A 22,512-nucleotide genomic window follows, 5' to 3' on the forward strand; every position below is an offset into this window, starting at 1 on the left:
CTAGTAATATCACACAAAAGTAAGTGCAGATATACTTTCACCTAAAGGATTATTAGGAACACCTGGTCAATTTCTCATTAATGCAATTATCTAATCAACCAATCACATGGCAGTTGCTTCAATGCATTTAGGGGTGTGTTCCTGGTCAAGACAATCTCCTGAACTCCAAACTGAATGTCAGAATGGGAAAGAAAGGTGATTTAAGCAATTTTGAGTGCGGCATGGTTATTGGTGCCAGACTGGCCGGTCTGAGTATTTCACAATCTGCTCAGTTACTGGGATTTTCACGCACAACCATTTCTGGGGTTTACAAAGAATGTTGTGAAAAGTGAAAAGTATGTGGCAGTCCTGTGGGCGAAAATGCCTTTTTGAAGCTAGAGATCAGAGGAGAATGGGCTGACTGATTCAAGCTGATAGACCAACCAAGGTATGCAGCAAAGCATTTGTGAAGCCACAACATGCACAACCTTGAGGCGGATGGGCTACAACAGAAGAAGACCCCACAGGGTACCACTCATCTCCATTACAAATAGGAAAAAGAGGCTACAATTTGCACAAGCTCACCAAAATTGTACAGTTGAAAACTGGAAAAATGTAGCCTGGTCTGATGAGTCTTGATGTCTGTTGAGACATTCAGATGGTAGAGTCAGAATTTGACGTAAACAGAATGAGAACATGGATCCATCATGCCTTGTTACCACTGCAGCCTGGTGGTGGTGGTGTAATGGTGTGGGGGATGTTTTCTTGGCACACTTTAGGCCCCTTAGTGCCAATTGGGCATTGTTTAAATGCCACGGCCTACCTGAGCATTGTTTCTGACCATGTCCATCCCCTTATGACCACCATGTACCCATCCTCTGATGGCTACTTCCAGCAGGATAATGCACCATGTCACAAAGCTCGAATAATTTCAAATTGGTTACTTGAACATGACAATGAGTTCACTGTACTAAAATGGCCCCCAAACTATCTCAACCCAATAGAGCATCTTTGGGATGTGGTGGAACGGGAGCTTCGTGCCCTGAATGTGCATCCCACAAATCTCCCTCAACTGCAAGATGCTATTCTATCAATATGGGCCAACATTTCTAAAAAAATGCTTTCAGTACCTTGTTGAATCAATGCCACGTAGAATTAAGGCAGTTCTGAAGGCGAAAGGCGGTCAAGCACAGTATTAGTATGGTGTTGCTAAGAATCCTTTAGGTGAGTGTATGACCGTAAGTGTAAAGCAGCCAGTTTTACTCTTCTAATACCACATTTTACCAAACATTTATACAACTGGCAATATGCTAATGGATAGAGATGAAAAGCAGGGGCCCCCAGAACATATATCAAATTAGGACTGTATTTATTATTATTTATAATACATACTTTGTTATTACACTGATGTTACAAAAAGACTAAAATTATAATTTTTGGCATACTACATTACATTTTACTGAATATATTATATTGTGGGTACGTTGCTTTTCATTTTAAGTTTTTTGTTTTGTTATCAGTATATTAATCCATTTTTGTTTGACTTTAATTTGTCCAAAAATATTATTTTGCATTTAAACAGTATTTTGAGGACCCCCTGTAATACCGCCACAGACCCCAAAGGGTCCCCGGACCCCCTGTTGAAGACACATGTCTTAAACTGTATAAACAGAGGCTTAATAGCACTGTTCAGCACAAATGTCATACAAATAAACAACTAATATCTGATCATTGCAGACAGACATATGTTCATGTATTTCATGAAACTATTCAACTAGTACTACACTATACACTACATAAAGACCCCTTAAGAATGGGAACCTACAGTGCTCAATGCAATTGTTCTTATTGAAGTGTGTGTGTAATGGTGAAGACTTTCCACTTCCATACGGTTATGTAAGCCCTTGCTTTCAATTAGTGTTAAAAAAACAAGCACCATCAGTTATCTAACTGAATAGTGGCATGTCTTTTATTGATTTAAACGTGACCCTCTATGAAAACCCAGCTAGACATTTTTTGTGATTTATCCAGAAAACATCATCTTTACATCTTTAATATTGCCTGAGTAAGGGCAACGACTAAAATTTAAGTTAAATCAATAAGTGAAATCAAACTTTGATGCTCCTAATCTCATAATTACATCAAGAGACATTAGCCTGGATTTCACAGACAGGGTCACAAATACATGATTATATAATACTAATTAAAGCGGAACATCAGAGAATACGCTCTGTACTAAAGGACAGCTCTCTGAACATTCAAACACATCCTACAAGATGACCCACAATTGATTTACTGTCATATCTCCATTAAAAGATTTGCTGTTTAACATTTCATTTGCGGGATGGCGTCTGTTAACCACGAAAGGATCAACAATGGAGCCGATGTTATGCTGTTTTTATTTGTTATCATGTGACCCCTCAGGGATGTCCAGCTGCTGCCTTTATAAATCGTTCCGACCTTAAATTGGGTTCAAAGGAACTACATTTCATTTTTTATCACACATGGAGGGAGATGAACATAAGCCATCTGCTGCCAAAGATCTGCATCCGTTTTACCATCAGAATTCATTATGTATTCAATTTGTGTGCGAGTTTACGTGAGGGAGTGACTGCAGGTTGTAAATAGTGTAAATTTAAAATATTACTGCCTTATGAAATAAACAAACGGCACAGATTTTTCCCTATTCACACAGATTCTAAGTATATGACAGAGATTAAGCAAAAGTAAAAGGAGAGGAAATACATTAGCCTTACTGTATACAAATAACAGCCCAAAAATGTCAAAAGATTTCATGCTAATTAATACTCAAATCCCATGAAACAAATAAAAACAGTATTCTTCTGTTTACAATCCTTCATTGTACAAATCCATAATGTTTGCTATTATTTATTCACACTATATATTTATGTGGTGTGCATCACTTTCAAAAATATTTTTTTTTGCTATTCAGAGTTTTTCTGATTTTTGCTTGCTGTCTAAACAAATATATCAGTAACTAAATGTAGGTAATTACATTTCTTTAATATCCATTTATATTCTCGTGGGATAGCATACTTCTTACAAAGTGATTATGGCTTTATTTACATAGCATACCTATTAAATCATGTTTGCTAAGTAAATAAACAGAAAATAATTATATATGCACACATAAGGGCTGCACAATAAAGTAGTTCACTGACAATCGGGACAATTTCGCATTAATTATCATGGACGTATCGCCTGTGATGTGTGTGCGATAAGGCCCAGCTTGTCAGTGAACTACGACTTTGTGTTAGCCTGCAGACCAGTCTCAGAGAATGAGACATGGTCTGGGAACCATATGCTAATTTTCTCGTATTTGAGGCGTGGTTTACGAATGCCCAGAGCCGTTTATTGGGTGCTATGAATGTCTATCAAATGCGTCTGTACGTAGCTCATAGCCAATCGTTTCAATAATACCAGATGACGTATGTAGAGCGACATCAATTCAAACGTAAACAACTTTTATCGGTTCGTGTGCACACAGCTGAAAGCTATGCAACTAAACCGGTAGCTGTATATTGTATTGAAAAGCAACACAACTTAGTGGCACTGTGACAACCACAGTACAGGCATAATGATAATATGATATATTAAATACCACTTACCATTTATAAATTAATTGTACTTCGTCAACGACGATGCCTAGCAGGTTGGTCCTATAAAACTCTTTCTTGGATATGAAATTGTTTAATGCCAAAAGTTGCTCTTTTTTGCGTTCAAAGCTACTTAGAACACTGTCTAAGGCTGCATTGAAAAGTAACTTCGTATTTGTTGCCGTGTTATAACAAATAACAAAACTGCTTCGGTGTGGCGCATACTTAGACGTCGTCATTGTCTTGCTGCCCCCTCCCAGAAATGTATCCACAAAAATATCTATAAAAGTAGATACTGTAGCAGGAAAACAATAAAAAGTAAAAAAAATATTATTATTTATAAATGAAATTAGCAAAAAAAAAAAAATCAAAAGGTGTGTGTGTGTGTACCTGGTAATTATCACGTTGTGGGGACGATAGGAATACCAGTGTTTTTGTGACCTTGTGGGGACATTTTGATGTCCCCATGAGGAAACAAGCTTATAAATCAAACAAGATGATGTTTATTGAAAATCTAAGGTACAAGAAAGTTTTCTGTGATGGTTGGGGTTAGGGAATGGGGTAGGTAAGGGGAATAGAATATACAGTTTGTACAGAATAAAATGCATTACGTCTAAGAATGTCCCCACAAAACATGGAAACCAGAATGTGTGTGTTTGTGTGTGTCACATTGGTTTCATTTTTTTTTTGGAGATGATGATCAGAGGCAGCACCAGAGATGTGCAAGTAAAACTTACGTAAGAAAAGAAACATTAAATCGTCCTCTTGAAACATGCTTCAAGAGAATGATTGACGGAGCAAATGAATTAATGCAGCACAGACTTATTCAATATAATCCAATTCATTTAATTATATCACACATTCACATGGAGGGTCCCCAATTAACACTCACCAAATTAATAATTGGCAAATAAATAAAACTAGTTACTTGCCAGTTGGCTGGTGACTTTATTTGAAACTCCAACAATGCATGCAGGGCCCTTAACTTTATTTTCCCCGCAAATATATATTTTATCAGCCAAGAAAACTGCTGCTCAATAACTCTATTGTTAGAACAAAAATGCATAATTAAAACAATATTTAATTAAAAATACTTTCATGGCAAGTTTTCTTAATTTAAACCATCACTGGTATGTACGGCCAAAAGTTAATTTTAGACCCTGCTCACATACTCGTTGCAGAGGGGCTGTTACAGGCTGTTTGTAATAAATACACTCTGGAACTTGACCCAGTCTATTATTACTCAATATAGACCACAACCACAAACAGATATCAAGCATTTAAAGTGGATTATGTAAGTGAATTCATAAAAGACATGTCCCAAAATGGGCTGTTATACAGAATGTCCTTATACCGTATATTTTACACATTAAAAGTTTAAACTACTTGCCTAGGGATTGTAATGCCAATACATATAAATCAATTGTGGATTGTTTTCAGCCTTGTTACAGAACTTTAATATGACAACAATATCCTTTGAAAGTCTTTTCTACTCCAAACAAATAAAAGATTCATTCTAGCACTATACCGCAATACTACACTCTAAAAAATATTGGGTTGTTTTGGGGGTAACTATTGGACAGAACACATCTATGGGTCTAAATGACCCAAACAATGGGCCGCTTCCACCCAACCGCTGGGCTATTGCCAATCAACCATGTTAAAACAACCCAGCAGTTGGGTTTAACCAACCCATTATTTGGGTCATTTTAACCCAGAAATGTGTTCTGTCCAATAGTTACCCAGCCCTGGGTTAAAAACATCCCAATATTTTTTAGAGTGTATGAACACCGTAATGCATACCTATACTAAGGAATCGTAAAAACATACTGTATCACAGGATCCCTACGTCTATCTAAAGATCCCTCTTTTCTCACAGATGCCTCTCTCTCTAAAGCCTGCCTTTTATTACTAATTTTATTGTCAATTTACTTAACAAAAGCAACAAAAGACCAAGGCAATGATGGACCGAAACAGTCACTGACATATCTGCAAAGCACGTTAGAGTGTCCTCCTCCAAAAAGATTGAATGGGAGTTGGTGTTCAAAAAAAAAAAAAAAAAAAGATGAATACAAAAGCATTTCTTCAATCTGCAGTGCAAGAGTGACATATCCCTTCCTTTCATGTGAGATCACAAGGTATAGAAGAAAAGCTAAAACAGGAATCTGATACGAAAGGTGAATGCAAAGAGGACGACCTACTGTCTGTTCTTTCTGACATTTTGGGGATTTGATGTTGTCTTCACAGGAGACAAAAGCACATTAGACAAGTGCTGGCAGTAAAACGAACACACATTGAATTTCCTGGATGACATACATACAAAATAAATGTATAAAATAGATGAGGACTGCAGGTTGTACTTTGTGAAAGCATGATGTGAAACAAGGCCAAGGTCCCTTCAGCAGCAGATGAGCAGGACTTAAGATCTGCCAAAAGACTTTACCTGGTCAAGTCAAACACACATGAACACACGCACACACACACTCGTCCTTCACGTCACAAAATCTCTCCAAGTGTCACTTCTTATTACTCTTAAGATAATGCTGATCCTTAAATTTACAATATAACAACGTTCTTCCTTGTTACTTTAAAGGACAAGTTTGGTATTTTACACTAAAAGCCCTGTTTTCAGATTGTTTATGTTGAAATAGAACGGTTTTGAATGAAATTTGGACATATGATGCTGGCGCAACAATTTTCGGGTGTTTATTGTATTACCCCCACCTCTACAATGGCTGCATAGGTGCACTGGAACAATCCTTCCTAAAATGCATTAAATTTTCGTTTACAAAGTGTATCCACTATACAATAATCCACCTTTGCCAATTGCAAGAATACAAACAACGTTCCCGGCGCGGAGTAATACCGTACCTCACAGCACATCTAATACAAGTCAATGGAGTTGGACAAAAACTACAATAAAACCTGTTGGAAAGCATCTTTTGCAGCGATTTTTGTGTGAGCATATCAGTGAACACCTCTGACCACTCGGTGAGTTTCACATCTTTGTAAACGAAAGTTTATGCATTTTAGGAAGGATTGTTCCAGTGCACCCATTGTAGAGGTGGGAGGTGATACAACAAACACCTGAAAATACTCGAGCCAGCATCAAATTTTAGTCAAAACCGTTCTATTTCATCATAAACAATCTGAAAACAGGGCTTGAAGTGTAAAATACCGAACTTGTCCTTTAATATGTCTGTAAATTTGTTGCAATTTCCTGTGATGGACACTTCTCTCCCACTCAACTGAACGTGAAATCTTCACCGGGTATATTTAGGAGGTGAAGTAACACTTCGGGAGTACACATATGCACAATTTAACTAGTTTCACCTTTCTTAAATCACATGTTAACCCCAACTACAGGCAGAATACCACTTAAACCTTCTATAAACCTTCTTCTTTCTATCATCATATCTTCTATCAAGTCATCATCATCATCATAATAATAATAATAATATAAAGAAAGATTTGTATCCCCATCTTCCATTGAGAAATACAGAAGCCACAGCTCACCCTGTAATCATACACACAACACGCAGTTAAAGGAGTAAAAATACACTTTGTTATTTTTGGGCAAGGTTTCTCTGGGAGAGGCTGCAGCAGGGTCGGGAACCCAACACTGTAATCCACAACCCCAAACCTTAAATACAGAATGATACAGAGACACAATTCTTTATTGATCCCCAAGGGGAAATTTACAGGGACTGTATACACATGACACAGTTACGACTAGAGTGCCATAAAGCAAGAAAGAAAGGAGAAAGAAATTAGTAACACAACAATAAAGCCACCCAGGGCATTTTCTTGGACCATGTCTCTGACTTCAGAACTGACCTTGCAAAACCACTTTCAGAAGAATGATGCCAATGAAGCCTATGATTAGAAAGAGAGAAAGCGCCTTGAACCCTTTTGCTTTACAGTTAATTCTCAAATTGCTCATGCAGTTGGTCACAGTTTGATTTAAACTTATGAAGATTACAATAATCAGCAAAATTTGATCAAAGACTGGTTAAAATAAAAAAGCGATATAACATGCAGCATTATTATTATCATATCATGGAATGACAGGCACACTAAGTGCATTTATATCATATATTTGCGTTTTCTAAACCTAATACTTTTTTATGCCTATGTTCTAGTGCACATTTGTTTACATCAGTCATATCCACTTATGATGAGCTGTCTCTCTGCCCCGAGATGAAATTTAATTTTGTAGTCTGAATAGATCTGAAGCCATCTGAAACCAATCGCACTGCTTTTGCACGGTGAGCTCGTTCCGGAATAAGAAACAAGAGGAGCGGAAGCTGTACCGGTAATGTATCGTGTATCATCCAGCATCAGCACTGCATCCTCCGGTAGCCCAACGTGCCCCCACCCAACACACGCGCATAAATCCAGGGCACACGACACGCCAGGACAAAAGACTGCGTTACTGTCTGTTATCTCGCCCATACTAGCGCTCATAAACCCTTCAAGCGGATACAGGGAGAATGGAGAAAAAAGGCACATGAAGGGGGATAAAAGAGGAGGGGATGGGGTGCATAAAATCCTGCATCCCAGTGCATGTGCAACACCAGGCGGTAAACACGTTAAAGGTTATAAAAATTTAAAAGTTTAACACGAGTGAAGCTACAGCATACATTTAAACTATAAAACAAGCTCTCTAAACGTTAACAATCAGGTTACAGAGAAACGGGAAGAGGGGAGGCGACACCGATCCCGAAACCACATCAGCATCCTTAGTGAATAAATAAACGCACGCGCCCTCATATCACTAACGTGCGCGTAAAAACATTAATATCACAAGTACTTACATATATGCTGGCGAAAGTGGAGAAGACCTGGACGTTTTTAGGACGGGCACGGGAAATTTCCAGCTAACGGGCGAACCGCTTTTCCATTTCAACGGCATTTTTTTCCAGTCACCACCACAGAGATGCAGGAGATACGCGAGAGATGATAACCGTGAAGCGCGAGTCCACGAAGAGGCGGCCAGCGCGCGCTTCCATCCCCGACAGCCCTCCACGAGAACAGGGAGGAGGAAGAGGAGTAAAGAGAAGGATACAGGGAGCTCTGTCTGAGAAAGCGCAGCTCTTCTCCAATTGAGACAGCCTTGTTTGAATTTCCCGTAAATGTTGGCGGAAAACGTAGAGAAGCCTGAGATCTAAGCTGATGTGCCTGAGTTGCGGTGCATCACCTCCTGAGAAAGGCAGAGGGATGATGATGGAGAGGACGGAAGAGGGAGGGAGGGGAGGAAAAAATAAGCACCGTCGCGTCCGGTCAGTGCAGAGGAGGCATGCGCGGTCGGTGCGCTGGGTGCTCAGCAATATAGTGCCACCCTGTTCGCATGCAGACTGACTGCAGAGCGAGCAAAAGCTAAGACTTTAATGACCTGAGGTAAAATACGACACGACTACAGGCGCGGGAAATTGGCAATATAGCCCGAGAGCTTTTACCAACTAAACAGTGAAAAACATCGCTTTATTTCATCAAAGGGGATAAATTCTTCAATGATGTCCATTATATGAGACAAGTCTTTGCAAAACATCTCAAGCCAGACGGCGCGAGCAGGGCACAAACTCAGCCGCGGGACTCTTCACCCGCTGCCGTCAAAGAGGATAACAAAAGACATCGCATTCGTTTATGCGATTACGTCCATCTACGTTAAAAGTGTGGACAAGCTGTCAATGTAGATGCCATTTCAATTGCTGTCTGGGAAGCAAATGTATTTTAGAGCGTCACGCGCGACGCCCTCGCTGCTGTCCACCGTGTACGAGCACAAATTTGCTTTCTTGCTGCCTACAGAGTTCAAGTTGGATTTACTATTACATTCAGTTTAGTACAATTATAGTGATTTAAAATCATTTCACCTGGAAATTAAATACCAGACAGGTGGTTAGCATACATGATGTCAAGTTTGGAGACATTTGGAGATTGTGTTGTCAGAAACAGATGCTGTTTTGATCTGTCAGAGAACTGGTTTGGCAGGCATTTGACAGAAACTAAAAAGGTTCATGTGAATAGCAGTAATATTCAAAACTGTTTAAATGTTATGGATCCCGTTTAAACTGAGATTAGAGATAGAAAGATCATCTAAGGGCATCAGTAGGTTAATTCTGTCCAGCCTCATAGCACAAGTCAGGTGCTGCAACTTACAAGCACTTAAAGGATTAGTCCATTTTCTTAAAAAAATCCAGATAATTGACCCGACACCATGTCGTCCGGGATGTTGATGTCTTTCTTTGTTGGTGGAGAAGAAATTATGTTTTTTGAGGAAAACATTCCAGGAATTTTCTCATTTTAATGGACTTTAATGGACCCCAACACGTAACAGTTTAAAATTGCAGTTTCAACAGAGTTTCAAAGGACTCTAAACTATCCCAAACGTGGCATAAGGGTCTTATCTAGCGAAACGATTGTCATTTTTGACAAGAAAAATAAAAGTTTTTTCGCATACGTCCTCTGTTACCTCTTGACGTGATGATGTATTGTGTGAGGTCGCGCTTGCGCATCACATGACCGGAGATAGACGAGAAGATGTGGTTTAAGTGCATATTTTTATTTTTTTGTCAAAAAATAACAATCGTTTCGCTACATAAGACCCTTATGCCTTGTTTGGGATCGTTTAGAGTCCTTTGAAACTATGTTGAAACTGCAATTTTAAACTGCATGAAAACTGTTACGTGTTGGGTCCATTAACTCTTTCCAGAAAATGTTCTTCTTTAAACATATAAAAATACAATATACCAAATGAAAGAACAGACCCTCTGCTTTCAAAAAAAAAAAAAACGTTTCATCAGTAGTTCTTTTGTAGTCAGCTCTTGAATATGGGTAGGTTTCTGCAAAAACACCACATTTTGAGCAAAAAGCAGAGATAATTCAATTTTTGTGATGGACTTTTCATAGAGATCCCATTCAGAGCGATCTTTAAAACAGACACAGACATGCAGCACCTATAGGTCAATACTTCCGGGTTTAAAAAGTTGCGGAAGGGCCACCTGGTGGATAATAGCAGTATTTCGGAAAGCCGGAAATACTCGTCATTGGCAGGGAAGCATTTTCTCTTGATTGTCGAGATAACTCGTCAATGGCGACGAATACTCGAAAGAGTTAAAGTCCATTAAAATTAGAAAAATCCTGGAATGTTTTCCTAAAAAAACAAGATTTCTTCTCGACTGAACAAAAAAAGACATCAACATTTTGGATGACATGGTGGTGAGTAAATTATCAGCATTTTCTTTTTTTAAGAAAATTGACCAATCCATTAAAGGGATAGTTCACCCAAAAAATGAAAATTCTGACATCATTTACTCACTCGCATGTTGTTACAAACCTGTATAAATTTCTTTGTTCTGATGAACACAAAGGAAGATATTTTGAAAACCAAATCGTTCATAGACCCCATTTACTTCCATAGTATTATTTTTTCCTACTATGGAAGTGAATGGGGGGTTGGCTACAAACATTTCTCAAAATATCTTCATTTGTGTTTATCAGAACAAAGAAATGTATGCGGGTTTGTAACGACATGGGATTGAGTAAATGATGACAGAGTTTTCATTTTTGGGTGAACTATTCCTTTAAAACACACATCCGAGAGTATGAGAACCACCTTGTAAAGCAACAGCGTGATGCTTACATGTGGAACTGATCAGACAGAGTGAAGTCAATGGAAGTCTAAGTAAACATGCACCTTGTTGATCTCAATGTAGAAATCTGTGCACATTAAAACCACAAACATATTGTGTGTTTGTGCCAAAATACCATTACTCTTAATTTTCAGGACACCTTGGTTAGTTAAACACACTAGTACTATGCACACAATTTTAAAAAAGGACACACAGCTGTAAGCACGCAGCTCACAACAGATGCTTCACTGTCTAATAAAACAGACAGTGAAATCTGTTAACAGAGGTCTTCATTAGACATAATCAGTGTTGGCATGCTTACAGACACAACATCCATTTAACCCCTCACAAAATAAAATCAATGTTTTCTTTAACTTCTAATTCATTTTCCTATTTCCTTTCTGGCTACTATGGATTCCCCATTAAGATATTACAAATAGCTACCGATTAGTGGCTGCAAGGAGAGTAAGCCAAACAAGACAAAAAAGATTTAACATGATATGTCTTTTTCTTTCGATTTATATCGTTTTCTCTGTTTCTAAGAACCTGGAATCAAGGGTTGTGGAATCACTGAAAGCAGATATGAAAAAAGTTGACATTCACATGATGACATTTAAATGTGTGCATGAGTGGTATAATCGGGTGGAAGAGCAGAGGGAGAGAGGGCTTTACTGAACACAGCGACTGAATGTGCATTATAGGTTAGACCAGGGGTCTCCAACCTTTTTATGAGCAAGGGCTACCACAATGGATAAAACAATCTGGAGGGCTACTTTTTGATATGGTCTACTTAAAACTTTTTTGTTTTACTTGTTTATTTTATTTTATTTGACTTGTTTATATGTTTTAGTATTGTTTAAAATTTTAACATACGTAAACCAAGCCAAGCTAATATAAAAAAATATGTAATGAATAAATATTACAGTTGAGAGTATTAATAGAATGTGCTTTGGCGGGCACCTCACAGACTCTGCGCGGGCTACCTGGTGCCCGCGGGCACCACGTTGGTGACCCCTGGGTTAGACTCAAAGGCATTAAATCTGGTATTAAAATGAGTTTTGGTCAATCAGATCACAAGTGGATAAGACACATTTCAGTTCACACCTAGTGTTATAGGGCCAGATTAACTAACAAGCTTGCGACAGTGCAAACCATCATTTTGTCAATAAATAACAACTGTCGGGATTTACTAAAGACGCGTAGTGGTAATTAGCGCTGAAAAGGTGTAGTTATTTTTTGCGACCGACCTTATTGCATATGCATTTCTAGGAGATTCAGATTCAGACGCAGTAATGGTTTAAAGACCGCCCCAAACACTGTGGGTTCGTGCTAGAAGTCAGGACCGATGGAAAAACATTGTGTATATATTACACATTAGGTCAGCAGGCGGTCCTTTCACATTTGATCACATGAGCATCTACAAAAGCAATTTGGTCAAATGCATTTTCGACTCTGAATGAGGTTGAAAGTGGACGTGCTCAAAACGTTCACAAACCTGTGATCCACTTATGATCCAATTGACCAAAACGCTGAATACCAGATGTAAACAGATCTAAAGAGTTAGATAAAGCCCTGTCTGGAACTGGCAACTTCAAATATGAATCTCCACAAGATCACAAAGGTGCACTTGCACTAACACAGAGTCAAATTAAATTAATTTCACTCAAGTAACCAGCTCAGGTAGATCCAACATCAGACAGCAACACACATTGGATGTATTCAGCCTGACAGAAGATAAAAGTATCATTAAGTGAACAGACATTAAGCAGATAGGCCATATATAATCACAACTGCACCCTGAAACCAACGTAATAATATAAAAATTCGGTGCACGAAACATATTTTTTGCATGTACTTGTACACTTTCTACTCCTTTCTCCTCCCCACACACATACGGGAAAGTAATTGGCTGGCACCAAAACAGCTAAATCCATTATCAAAGCAAATCCCAGCTAATTATATTAGCAAATCAAATAAACATCCAATAACACAGCCACAAAACAGAGCCTAACGAGACATTTGCTCAAGTAAACCCATGTGTATGACTTCACAGCATGCTATCCACCAGTACCACATGATCTGTGTTTGTCTGTGCATATGCTTGTGTTCGAGACGGACCGTTTTAAGAAGAAAGACAGAGACATTCGGATAATGAACACAGTCTACCTGGCACAGATGGTGCTCCGGTGACCTGAACAATCTGACATAACATACTGTTCCAGTTATAGACCTCATATGTTTTTTGCATTTCCATTTTATTTTCTCACGTGAGAGATCAAATGCTCTTCCTATTACATCCCACACTCTGCCCTTCTTAGCCTTTAATCATTCTATTAATACGTTTCTATGAATAGATGCGACTCACCCTCGCAACACATTTAGCACTTAATTAAGTGGGTGAAGACAGAGGGGTGTGTGTATTTAAGAGAGAGAGAGAGAGAGAGAGAGAGAGAGAGAGACAGAAAGAGAGAGAGAGAGAGGGAGGCTATAATAAACCTTGGTGTCTCTACCATCTTATATTTCCTGTGCAGATGATTACATCGAGCATGTGTGTGTCATGTGGTGAATGTGGCACTAACGTCAGCAAAACTGCAGTGTCCATAAAGTACTTTCCTGGTCTGCTGCACTTTTGGCTCACTTGGACTCGTCAAGTGAAACTTACAAAGTTAGTTACGCACATATAACCAAGTGGTGTAGAAACATGCCTGATAGGCAGTTATGTAATGTTGCATACTCAGAAGTTTTATTCCAATTGACTTGGACTAGGGTAGTGAAACCAGCCTTTGTCGTACTTTCCCAGAATCTGCATATGCTGCATACTTTGCATGCTTGTTTGATAATACCTGACAAGAAATGTTTTGACTGAGATAGTACAATACAATTACATCAACATCAAGGAATTAGGTAAAAATTCAAATAACACATTAAATGCTTCAACAAAATTGTGTTTGCATTGTACATTTGGAGCTTTTGTTTTGGCGTGTCAGTAGTATAACAGAATGTATGGCCCACAGTCAGTGATTACATGGAGACATAAAACAGACTTAAAGGCGGAGTCCACGATGTTTGAAAAATTCGTTGGAAAAGGAGACGGGCCGACTACCAAAACACACTTATAGCCAATCAAATCAAATCAAATGCCGGGTTGCGTATGTGTGGGGCGGGTCTATCAACAGAAGGTCCAGATTCTATTGGGGTAGGGGCGTGTTTGTTTAGGTGATTTCAAATATCAACATTGGCTTTCAAACATCGTGGACTCCGCCTTTAAATCTGTGGCAACATCTTAAAGGATTAGTCCATTTTCTTAAAAGAAAAATCCAGATAATTTACTCACCACCATGTCATCCAAAATGTTGATGTCTTTCTTTGTTCAGTCGAGAAGAAATTATGTTTTTTGAAGAAAACATTGCAGAATTTTTCTAATTTTAATGGACTTTAATAGAACCCAACATTTAATACTTAATTCAATACTTAACAGTTTTTTTCAACGAAGTTTCAAAGGACTATAAACAATCCCAAACAAGGCATAAGGGTCTTATCTAGCGAAACGATTGTCATTTTTGACAAGAAAAATAACAAATATACACTTTTAAAGCACAACTTCTCGTCGTGTAGATCCGGTCGTGATGCGCCAGCTGACCCCACTACGTCACCGCAATACGTCATCACGTCAAGAGGTCACAGAGGACGAACGCGAAACTCCGCCCCAGTGTTTACATGTGTTGAGAAAGAGGACCGTTCCTACGTTGTTGTATGCCAACTGATACTAATTAATATCTTTGTGGCAGTTTATTGTTTAAAATGGTCCGCAAATGTGTGTTTTATATATGTAACACGTGACCTCCCTACGTCACTACGCATTTACGTTAGATCGGGCTGGACCGGACCTTGACGAAAAATTGTGGTTTAAAAGTATATATTTTCTACTTTCCTTGTCAAAAATGACAATCGTTTCGCTAGACAAGACCCTTATGCCTCGTTTGGGATTGTTTATAGTCCTTTGAAACTCCGCCGAAAAAAACCGCTACGTGTTGAGTCAAGTATCAAATGTTGGGTTCCACCAAAGTCCATCAAAACTAGAAAAACTCTGCAATGCCCTCCCCAAAAAACACAACCTCCTCTGGACCGAACAAAGAAAGACATCAACATTTTGGATGACATGGTGGTGAGTAAATTATCTGGATTTTTCTTTTAAGAAAATTGAATATTCCTTTAAGATGCTTGGAATTGCATAACAATCAAGCGAGACTTGAGAGACCAAACGTTTTCTTTAAATGACACTGCTGCTATTTTACATTTAGTCACATATACAGAAATTATGCAAATTATCATACAACAAGAAGGCTCACATCTGTAGCAAGCCTTTGTGTTACAAGCCATGAAGGGATAAATAGAAGAAAACCTAGCTGATGATAGCATGAAAGTTTTGATCAGAGAGCATTTCATAGCTGTGATCTTGGAAAGTATTTCTGGCAAAGCTTATAGAAAATCCACAATTAATCTGCATTTGTCATTTTCAAAGCATTTCAGGAGAGAGCGAGAGTGAGAGAGAGAAAAAGAGAGGCTAACTCACTTGATTAAGCACTTAAGGTTTGAAAAAACAGCTGACAGGACAGGAATGGATAAGTAATGAAAAAGGAGGTGATGAAAATGAGGGATGGGCATAATGAGTGCTTGGATGAAAAATAAAAATGACAGTGGGGGGCAATGACAAAGACTGGAGGGGATAGACAGAGAGTATTCACAGATATATTTTCATTCGAATAATCACTATCACCATCAGTTTAAACAGTAAAACTGCATTAAAAAAAATTACCAGACATATACAAAAACAACATGCTAAGACAATCATACCTGAGTATCCTCTTTAATCTCCCTCTCATAATAATCTGACTTCAGCAGACTGTAGCTTACTATCCTGAAATAGCAGTTGTTATGCAGCAGCATGCAGCAAAAACAATGCCATCTAAATCAATGCCCACCACATTTAATAAATTATCATCAAAACACCAACAGTTTAAAACATTCCAGTAGTTTAGCTGGTCAAGCATTGTGTTAAAGGACAAGTTCGGTATTTTACACTTAAAGCCCTGTTTTCAGATTGTTTATGGTGAAATCGAACGTTTTTAACTGAAATTTCGACATATGCGGCTGCCCCGAGAATTTTCGGGTGTTTGTTGTTTCACCTCCCACATTTACAATGGGTGAATAGGTGCACAGGAACAATCCTTCCTAAAATTCATTAAACTTTCGTTTACAAAGACGTGAAACTCACCGAGTGGTCAGGGGTGTTCACTGATATGCTCACACAAAAATCGCCGCAAAAGATGCTTTCCAATGCACCTATGCAGCCATTGTAGAGGTGGGAGGTGATACAAGAAACACCCGAAAATTCTCGGGCCAACAGCGTATGTCGAAATTTCAGTCAAAACCGTTCTATTTCATCATAAACAATCTGAAAACAGGGCTTTAAGTGTAAAATACCGAACTTGTCCTTTTAACAGCGCAAAACGTTGTGGTTTTGATTCCCAGTGAACACAAAACTAATAAAATGTATGCCTTGAATGTAATTTAAGTCGTTTTGAATAAAAGTTTTTGCCAAATGCATAAATGTAAATGAAACAACAAACACAAAAAGTGTATTGTAGTTTATTAAATACAAGTCACATGACTGTTAACAGCATATGTGCTGCAGGGTAGTCTAGGTAAAGTGCCAAATATACTTGTAATTTATGCAATAGATAATAACTAAATAACATACTAAAATGCAGACAGTAAACAGCCTTAATGTGCTTATTAAATTGTAGCAATATGCCTGTTATCTAAATCTGCTGGAGTGCACAAGTTATTTGAGATCAACTTTAACACTTTCTGTAAAGACTACAAGAATCTGTTGCTATGGCAACTTCTACAAGTATGCAACAGATGGAGGGTTTGAAAACATCTCAGAGAGACAATCCGAGTTACACCAGCAAGTGTGTTGACGTTAGAGAAATCAATATGGGAGATATCAACAGTGATATGTGGGTCAAAGACGAGACGTCACCATTTTGGTGTCCGCATCAAATAAAATTTACAAAAGTGATTTTACATACAAAAAAAACATATAAAATGCAAGTAAAATGTCTACTTTTATGTTTCAAATAACTTTTGTGAAAATACAATGACCAAATATGAGTTTAATAATGCTCCAAAGTGTAAAATCGTCATTCAGCGTAATGGTCCGGACTATGATTTTACTAATACATTTTTAAATAAACGTATAAAATACCATGTAAAAAAAAAAAATTGCTTCCTTGGCATGTTCACATAAGTGTTGGCTGTTTTATATTAATAGGACTATGTGTTATTTTTTTCGTTGAATATTGAAACAACTAGGGGACTTTTGTCCCGAATATGCAGTTTGTCAGAGGTCATTCAGTGTAACGGGATCAGGAAACCATTTTGAAATTAAATACACAAACAATACTCATCAAGCAGTCTGTGACATCATCAAAAGACCCCCTGAAGACCATGTGGTGATTCAGCAAGGTAAGTTTATTGCCCTTAATTATTTGATAATTTCACCTTTTCATAGTGTGGTATCTTGAGTTACAAAAATGACTGTCATTCAGTGAAATGCAAAAAAACACTTTTATTGTTAGATTTTTTGAAAAAAAAGTAGATGTTGTGAATAATGATGATAAACCTTTCTGGTCATGTTCACTGTTTGATATAGGTATCTAGTTGTTAACTACTAATATTAGCTTAAGTAAAAGTTTTGTCATTCAGGGTAATGTTTTGTCATTCGGTGTAATGCAAATTGTCTGTTACAATTGTCTGTGTCATCCATTACACTGAATGAGAGTGTCACTGTTTAGATAACATTTTTAGCATTTTATTTCTATTTCAGATAAATGAGGGATGTTTAGCACAAAAAAAATCAAACTTTATCAATATTAATGTTTTAATGCATTTTTGTCGTTTTGGTACTGATTTCTTTTAGATGCCCACAAACAAAAAGTTTCTAGGCACTGGCAGAAAGTTAATGCAGACCCAGTAGCTAGGGCAATGCATTTAGCAAGGAGACGAGAAAGGTATTGAGGAGTGCAATGTAAAAATAATAGGGCTGGGTTTAAAAAGATAGATTTCTCGATTTTAATCAATTCTAATTTTGAAGAAACTATAGTGATTTGTAAATCACAATAATCGATCTTTCAGTCTATGCTGTTTTCAGATGATGTTAATCAATATCAAATTGATTTGAAATTGAATCAAATCGTGAAATTTGTGTCCAAGCCTAGCCCTACAGAATAATAGTTTACTGCTGTTTTTAGATAGAGACTCCACCCTACCTATACCACAAGTTAAAGGGATAGTTCACCCAAAATGAAAGTTTGGTCATTATTCACTCACTCTCGTGTTGGTAAAAACCTGTATGAATTTTTTTGTTCTGATAAACACAAAGGAGGGTGTTTTGAGTAATGTTTGTAGCCAAACCGTTCGTGGACCCCATTTACTTCCATAGTATTATTTTTAGTATCATAGTATGGGGTCCGCGAAGGGTTTGGTTGCAAACATTTCTCAAAATGTCTTCCTTCCATTTATGCGGGTTTGAAACAACACGGGAGTGAGTGGATGATGACGGAATTTTCATTTTTGGGTGAACTATCCCTTTAAGAGAGGCCACTGAGGGGATTCTCCGCCCATAATACAAATCCTGATAACATGTCATTTATGTTGCCAAACAGAAAGTATTTTTAATTAATAACACGTTTTATATAGATCTATGTCAATCATTTTATCTCAATAATTACATGGAATCTGTATTTCAGCAACCAGAGAAGAAAGCAAGCTGCCTTGGCTGCAAATCCTGATCACCCGTCAATCAGGAATTTATCAGATGCTGCAGCTGAGAAGAAGCGAAAGCAATGGCGGGAAAATCAAAGTAAACACAGGGCAGAAGCTAAACGTATAAGGGCAGTTCTGGATCTTATTATACAGTATTACCACCTGTTCAGTTAATTTTTACGAATATGATATGTATTGTGGAATAAAATGATTATTAATTTCAGCAACTACTTCTGTGATTTGTTTAGGAATAAAATGATACAGAATAATATTCAAAACATTGCAATAATGGAAACAATGACACTTTTGTCAAAATGTCATTCAGTGTAACAAACCATGGTCATTCGGTGTAACAGATATATTTATGTAGAAATGAAACAATATACTTATTCTGAGCTGTACTTATTAAAATATGTAAAATAATGTGTGATCCTACAAAAATTTTATTTAATTTGAATTGATTTTCACTTCCTTACAAAAACTTCTTGCTGACAAATGGGTAAAACCTAATGGTTTAAAGGATATTGGCGAAGTAAAATGCTTTAAAATGACAAATAGTTAGTATTTTGTGTCTGCACTGTGATCTATAAATAGAGTCTTGTAATGTGTCATCAAATAATAGTTTTTCTAAAAATGTCTGATTATATTTTTTTGCATAAAAATATTGTTACACTGAATGACATTTTAGTTGGTGTCTTCTGTAAAATCCCAGTAAAAATGTATGGTAGTAATTATTTTTTGCTCAGAAAAACATAAAGTTAAACAGGACATATTCTAATGTATGTGAAAAAGACTAAATTTAAAGCTCTTTTACACTTTTATTTTTTTTATGCTTTAAACCCCCTTTTCGTCTTTGACCCATTTATATATGTATATATATATAAAATGAGAAATATATTGATAAACGCCATTAAAAAAAATTAGTTACTGCCAAAATCAGTATTGTATCAGGTCAGTATTAAAAAGTAAATTCTTAACTTTTCGTAAAATCCAATATCCACCGTGTTTTTCTGTCATCTTTTCTCCCTTTTTTTCCAAAACGCAAAAAACGCCACTCCCTCCTCTGCAAAATGCAATAAATCCGCTCAACAAATCACAACGCACCATGAAACGCACTATAAACAACAATGACGGCGCGTTGAATACACACAGAATCCTAGTTTCCTCATCCACTTTGTACTTCGTGATCGACAAACAAACAAAATGTAAAAAATACTTTTGATGGCATTGATAAACCTGTGGTGGTTTTCTGTGGCGTTGAAGAAATGTAAGCCATCAAAATCTAATAATTTATGTGATAGGCATTCAGGCGAAGGAAAAATGCTGGCTGTTGCTTGTTCTCACACGATAGCATCAAGTCTTTGACATGCTAACACATTGAAACCAGGTGATCTTATGAAAAACTTTCCATTATTTTATGCAAAGTCAACGAAAATCCAGCAGGACCAAAACATTTTACAGCTGATCGTTGTCAAAAAAATTCAACGACGACGTCCCAAGGATGACAGCAGCAATGACAGTGTTCTTAATATGACAAAGTAAGTGTTTTTATTAATGCTATTAAATGTTTATTAACGTTATACCACTGTTCAACTAAATGATTATAACATGGCAAAGATGAATTTACATTTATATATTGATTCAATAGATTTACAGAATTTTGAAAAATAAAAAACTTGGATTTATTGCATTTATCGTTTTTATAATAAATCTTTGAAAATCAAATTATGGATTTGAATTTTTAATTTTATTATAACCAAAAGATGCTATGTGGAAGTTTGTAACAGAAAATTCATCTTGACACTTTCTTGGTATAGAAAACACATTTTTACCTAAATTTGTCAAAATGGATTTATTGCGTTTTGTAACCAAACTCTTCATTTGTTCAAGAGTTCATTTTAACCACTAGTCAGACTATTAAACAAACAGAGACAGGAAATAAAGGTCCGCCCAGACGCGCAAGCGCGACAACGCACTTAGTCTATATCTCTAGTTATAATTTTTCACTAACACTTCTTTTCAAGAAAAGTTTCATAAAAATAATTTCACAACAGAACACAGGAATAGCTGTTAATACTGTCCTACACACCAGATGACAGGGTCTTAGTCTGATGATCTCAAGGGTCTGAGTCATCATTTGAGAACACAAATCCACATACCCACACACAGCGGCAACTTGCCATGAAGACATAAAGACACCGGTGTGCGTAACATTGTAAAAGGCAGCAGGTCGGCATGGCGATTTTTGTGGAATTCACATTTCTATTTGTTTATCCTTTTATTTGATCACAATGGAGAAAACCCATCAGTAGTTGTGCTTCCGCCGCGCTTGCTGCAATGGAGCGTTGTTGTTTAATTGACTGTTTAGTATTTATTGTGATCAGAGCTCATGCTGTATTTCTGCTGAGATTTAGACATCACAGACGGGAGATAATCAGGCCTGACTGTAGAGAGCAGATAATGTGAATCTTATGCGCACGTCTGCCTACAGCGGCACACACTTCTGTCATCTGTGTGTAAAAGCTACTCAGAGGAAGGTTACTGCATCACCTCGTGTCTAAGAAACTGTGAGGTGTCTATTTTCAAGCATTTATTGGCAACCCTCGGAAACTTTACTAGACAGAACAATAAATTGCAAGCAGGTGTAGCAGTGAATTAAACAAGTATAAAGATGCAAGTATAAATCTGTGTATACCAGACTGCATGATGCACTTCGATTAATGGAAAGAGTATGTGTGAACATAATATCTGATCCTACTCAGAAACAAACCTGACCACAGATGTTTAGCATATTAACACTGATAAAAAAGGTTTATGTTGCAATATTGGCATTGGGACATCTTCTCCAAAATGCCTAATTATTGGATTTACCCAACCCACACAAAACTCCAAAGGGGATATTCTTAAACCAAAGGTTTGTCCCTACTAGGGCAGTTTTTGGAGCTAGTATTTTATCTCCGTATACAGGAATACGCCAAAAAAGGATATGACCCTGTTGCGCTTCCACAGAAAAGTAGCATTAGTAGAGTGTTTGTCGCCATGTCATTGAGACGCTGTTATTTTCATCCCGGGGTCAAATCCCCTTTGTTTGGCCTTCCTCAATCTGGCATGACCTTTCTGAACAACGTGCGCTAAGCTGCTGTAAAATCAATGCACCAGCTACACAATCAGAACTCATTATGTATTTCTGAAGGAGGGACTTCATGGAACAAAAAAGACATCAGACAGCGGTATAGAGATGAGTAAATGGGAATTTTCTATACTTCAGAAACAAAAGAAAAATTGGCACAACACAAACTAGTGAATTATAATATTTTAACTATAATTACTATACAAACTGACCCAGGACCCTTTAATTCAGTCCTATCCATCAATAGGGGTGGGCGGTATGACCAAAATTTATTTCACGATAGGATTTATTTTAATTCATGATACTGATATGTATCACGGTAGAG

General features: G+C 37.3%; 1 protein-coding gene and 1 long non-coding RNA gene across 7 annotated transcripts in view; one reads left to right on the forward strand and one right to left on the reverse strand.

The window, feature by feature from the left end:
• klhl13 (kelch-like family member 13) overlaps positions 1-22,512 on the reverse strand; it is a 71,451-nt gene that overhangs the window by 39,512 nt on the left and 9,427 nt on the right. Inside the window, exon 1 of one of the 6 annotated variants that reach the window (XM_055199754.2) lies at positions 8,414-8,928. The exons of 4 other annotated variants lie outside the window; for them this stretch is intronic. In XM_055199754.2, the coding sequence (XP_055055729.1) occupies positions 8,414-8,511 (98 nt within the window). In that variant the 5' untranslated portion in view covers positions 8,512-8,928. Of the gene's footprint in view, positions 1-8,413; positions 8,929-22,512 lie in introns of those variants that run through there. One more of the 6 variants, XM_055199751.2, reaches the window with a different exon arrangement.
• Positions 17,245-19,280, forward strand: LOC141358944 (uncharacterized). The gene is made up of 3 exons (XR_012365497.1): positions 17,245-17,758; positions 18,213-18,303; positions 19,042-19,280. It is a non-coding gene; the product is annotated as an uncharacterized lncRNA (long non-coding RNA).

The sequence above is a fragment of the Misgurnus anguillicaudatus genome, chromosome 22 (genome assembly GCF_027580225.2).
Source record: "Misgurnus anguillicaudatus chromosome 22, ASM2758022v2, whole genome shotgun sequence".
NCBI lineage: Eukaryota > Metazoa > Chordata > Actinopteri > Cypriniformes > Cobitidae > Misgurnus > Misgurnus anguillicaudatus.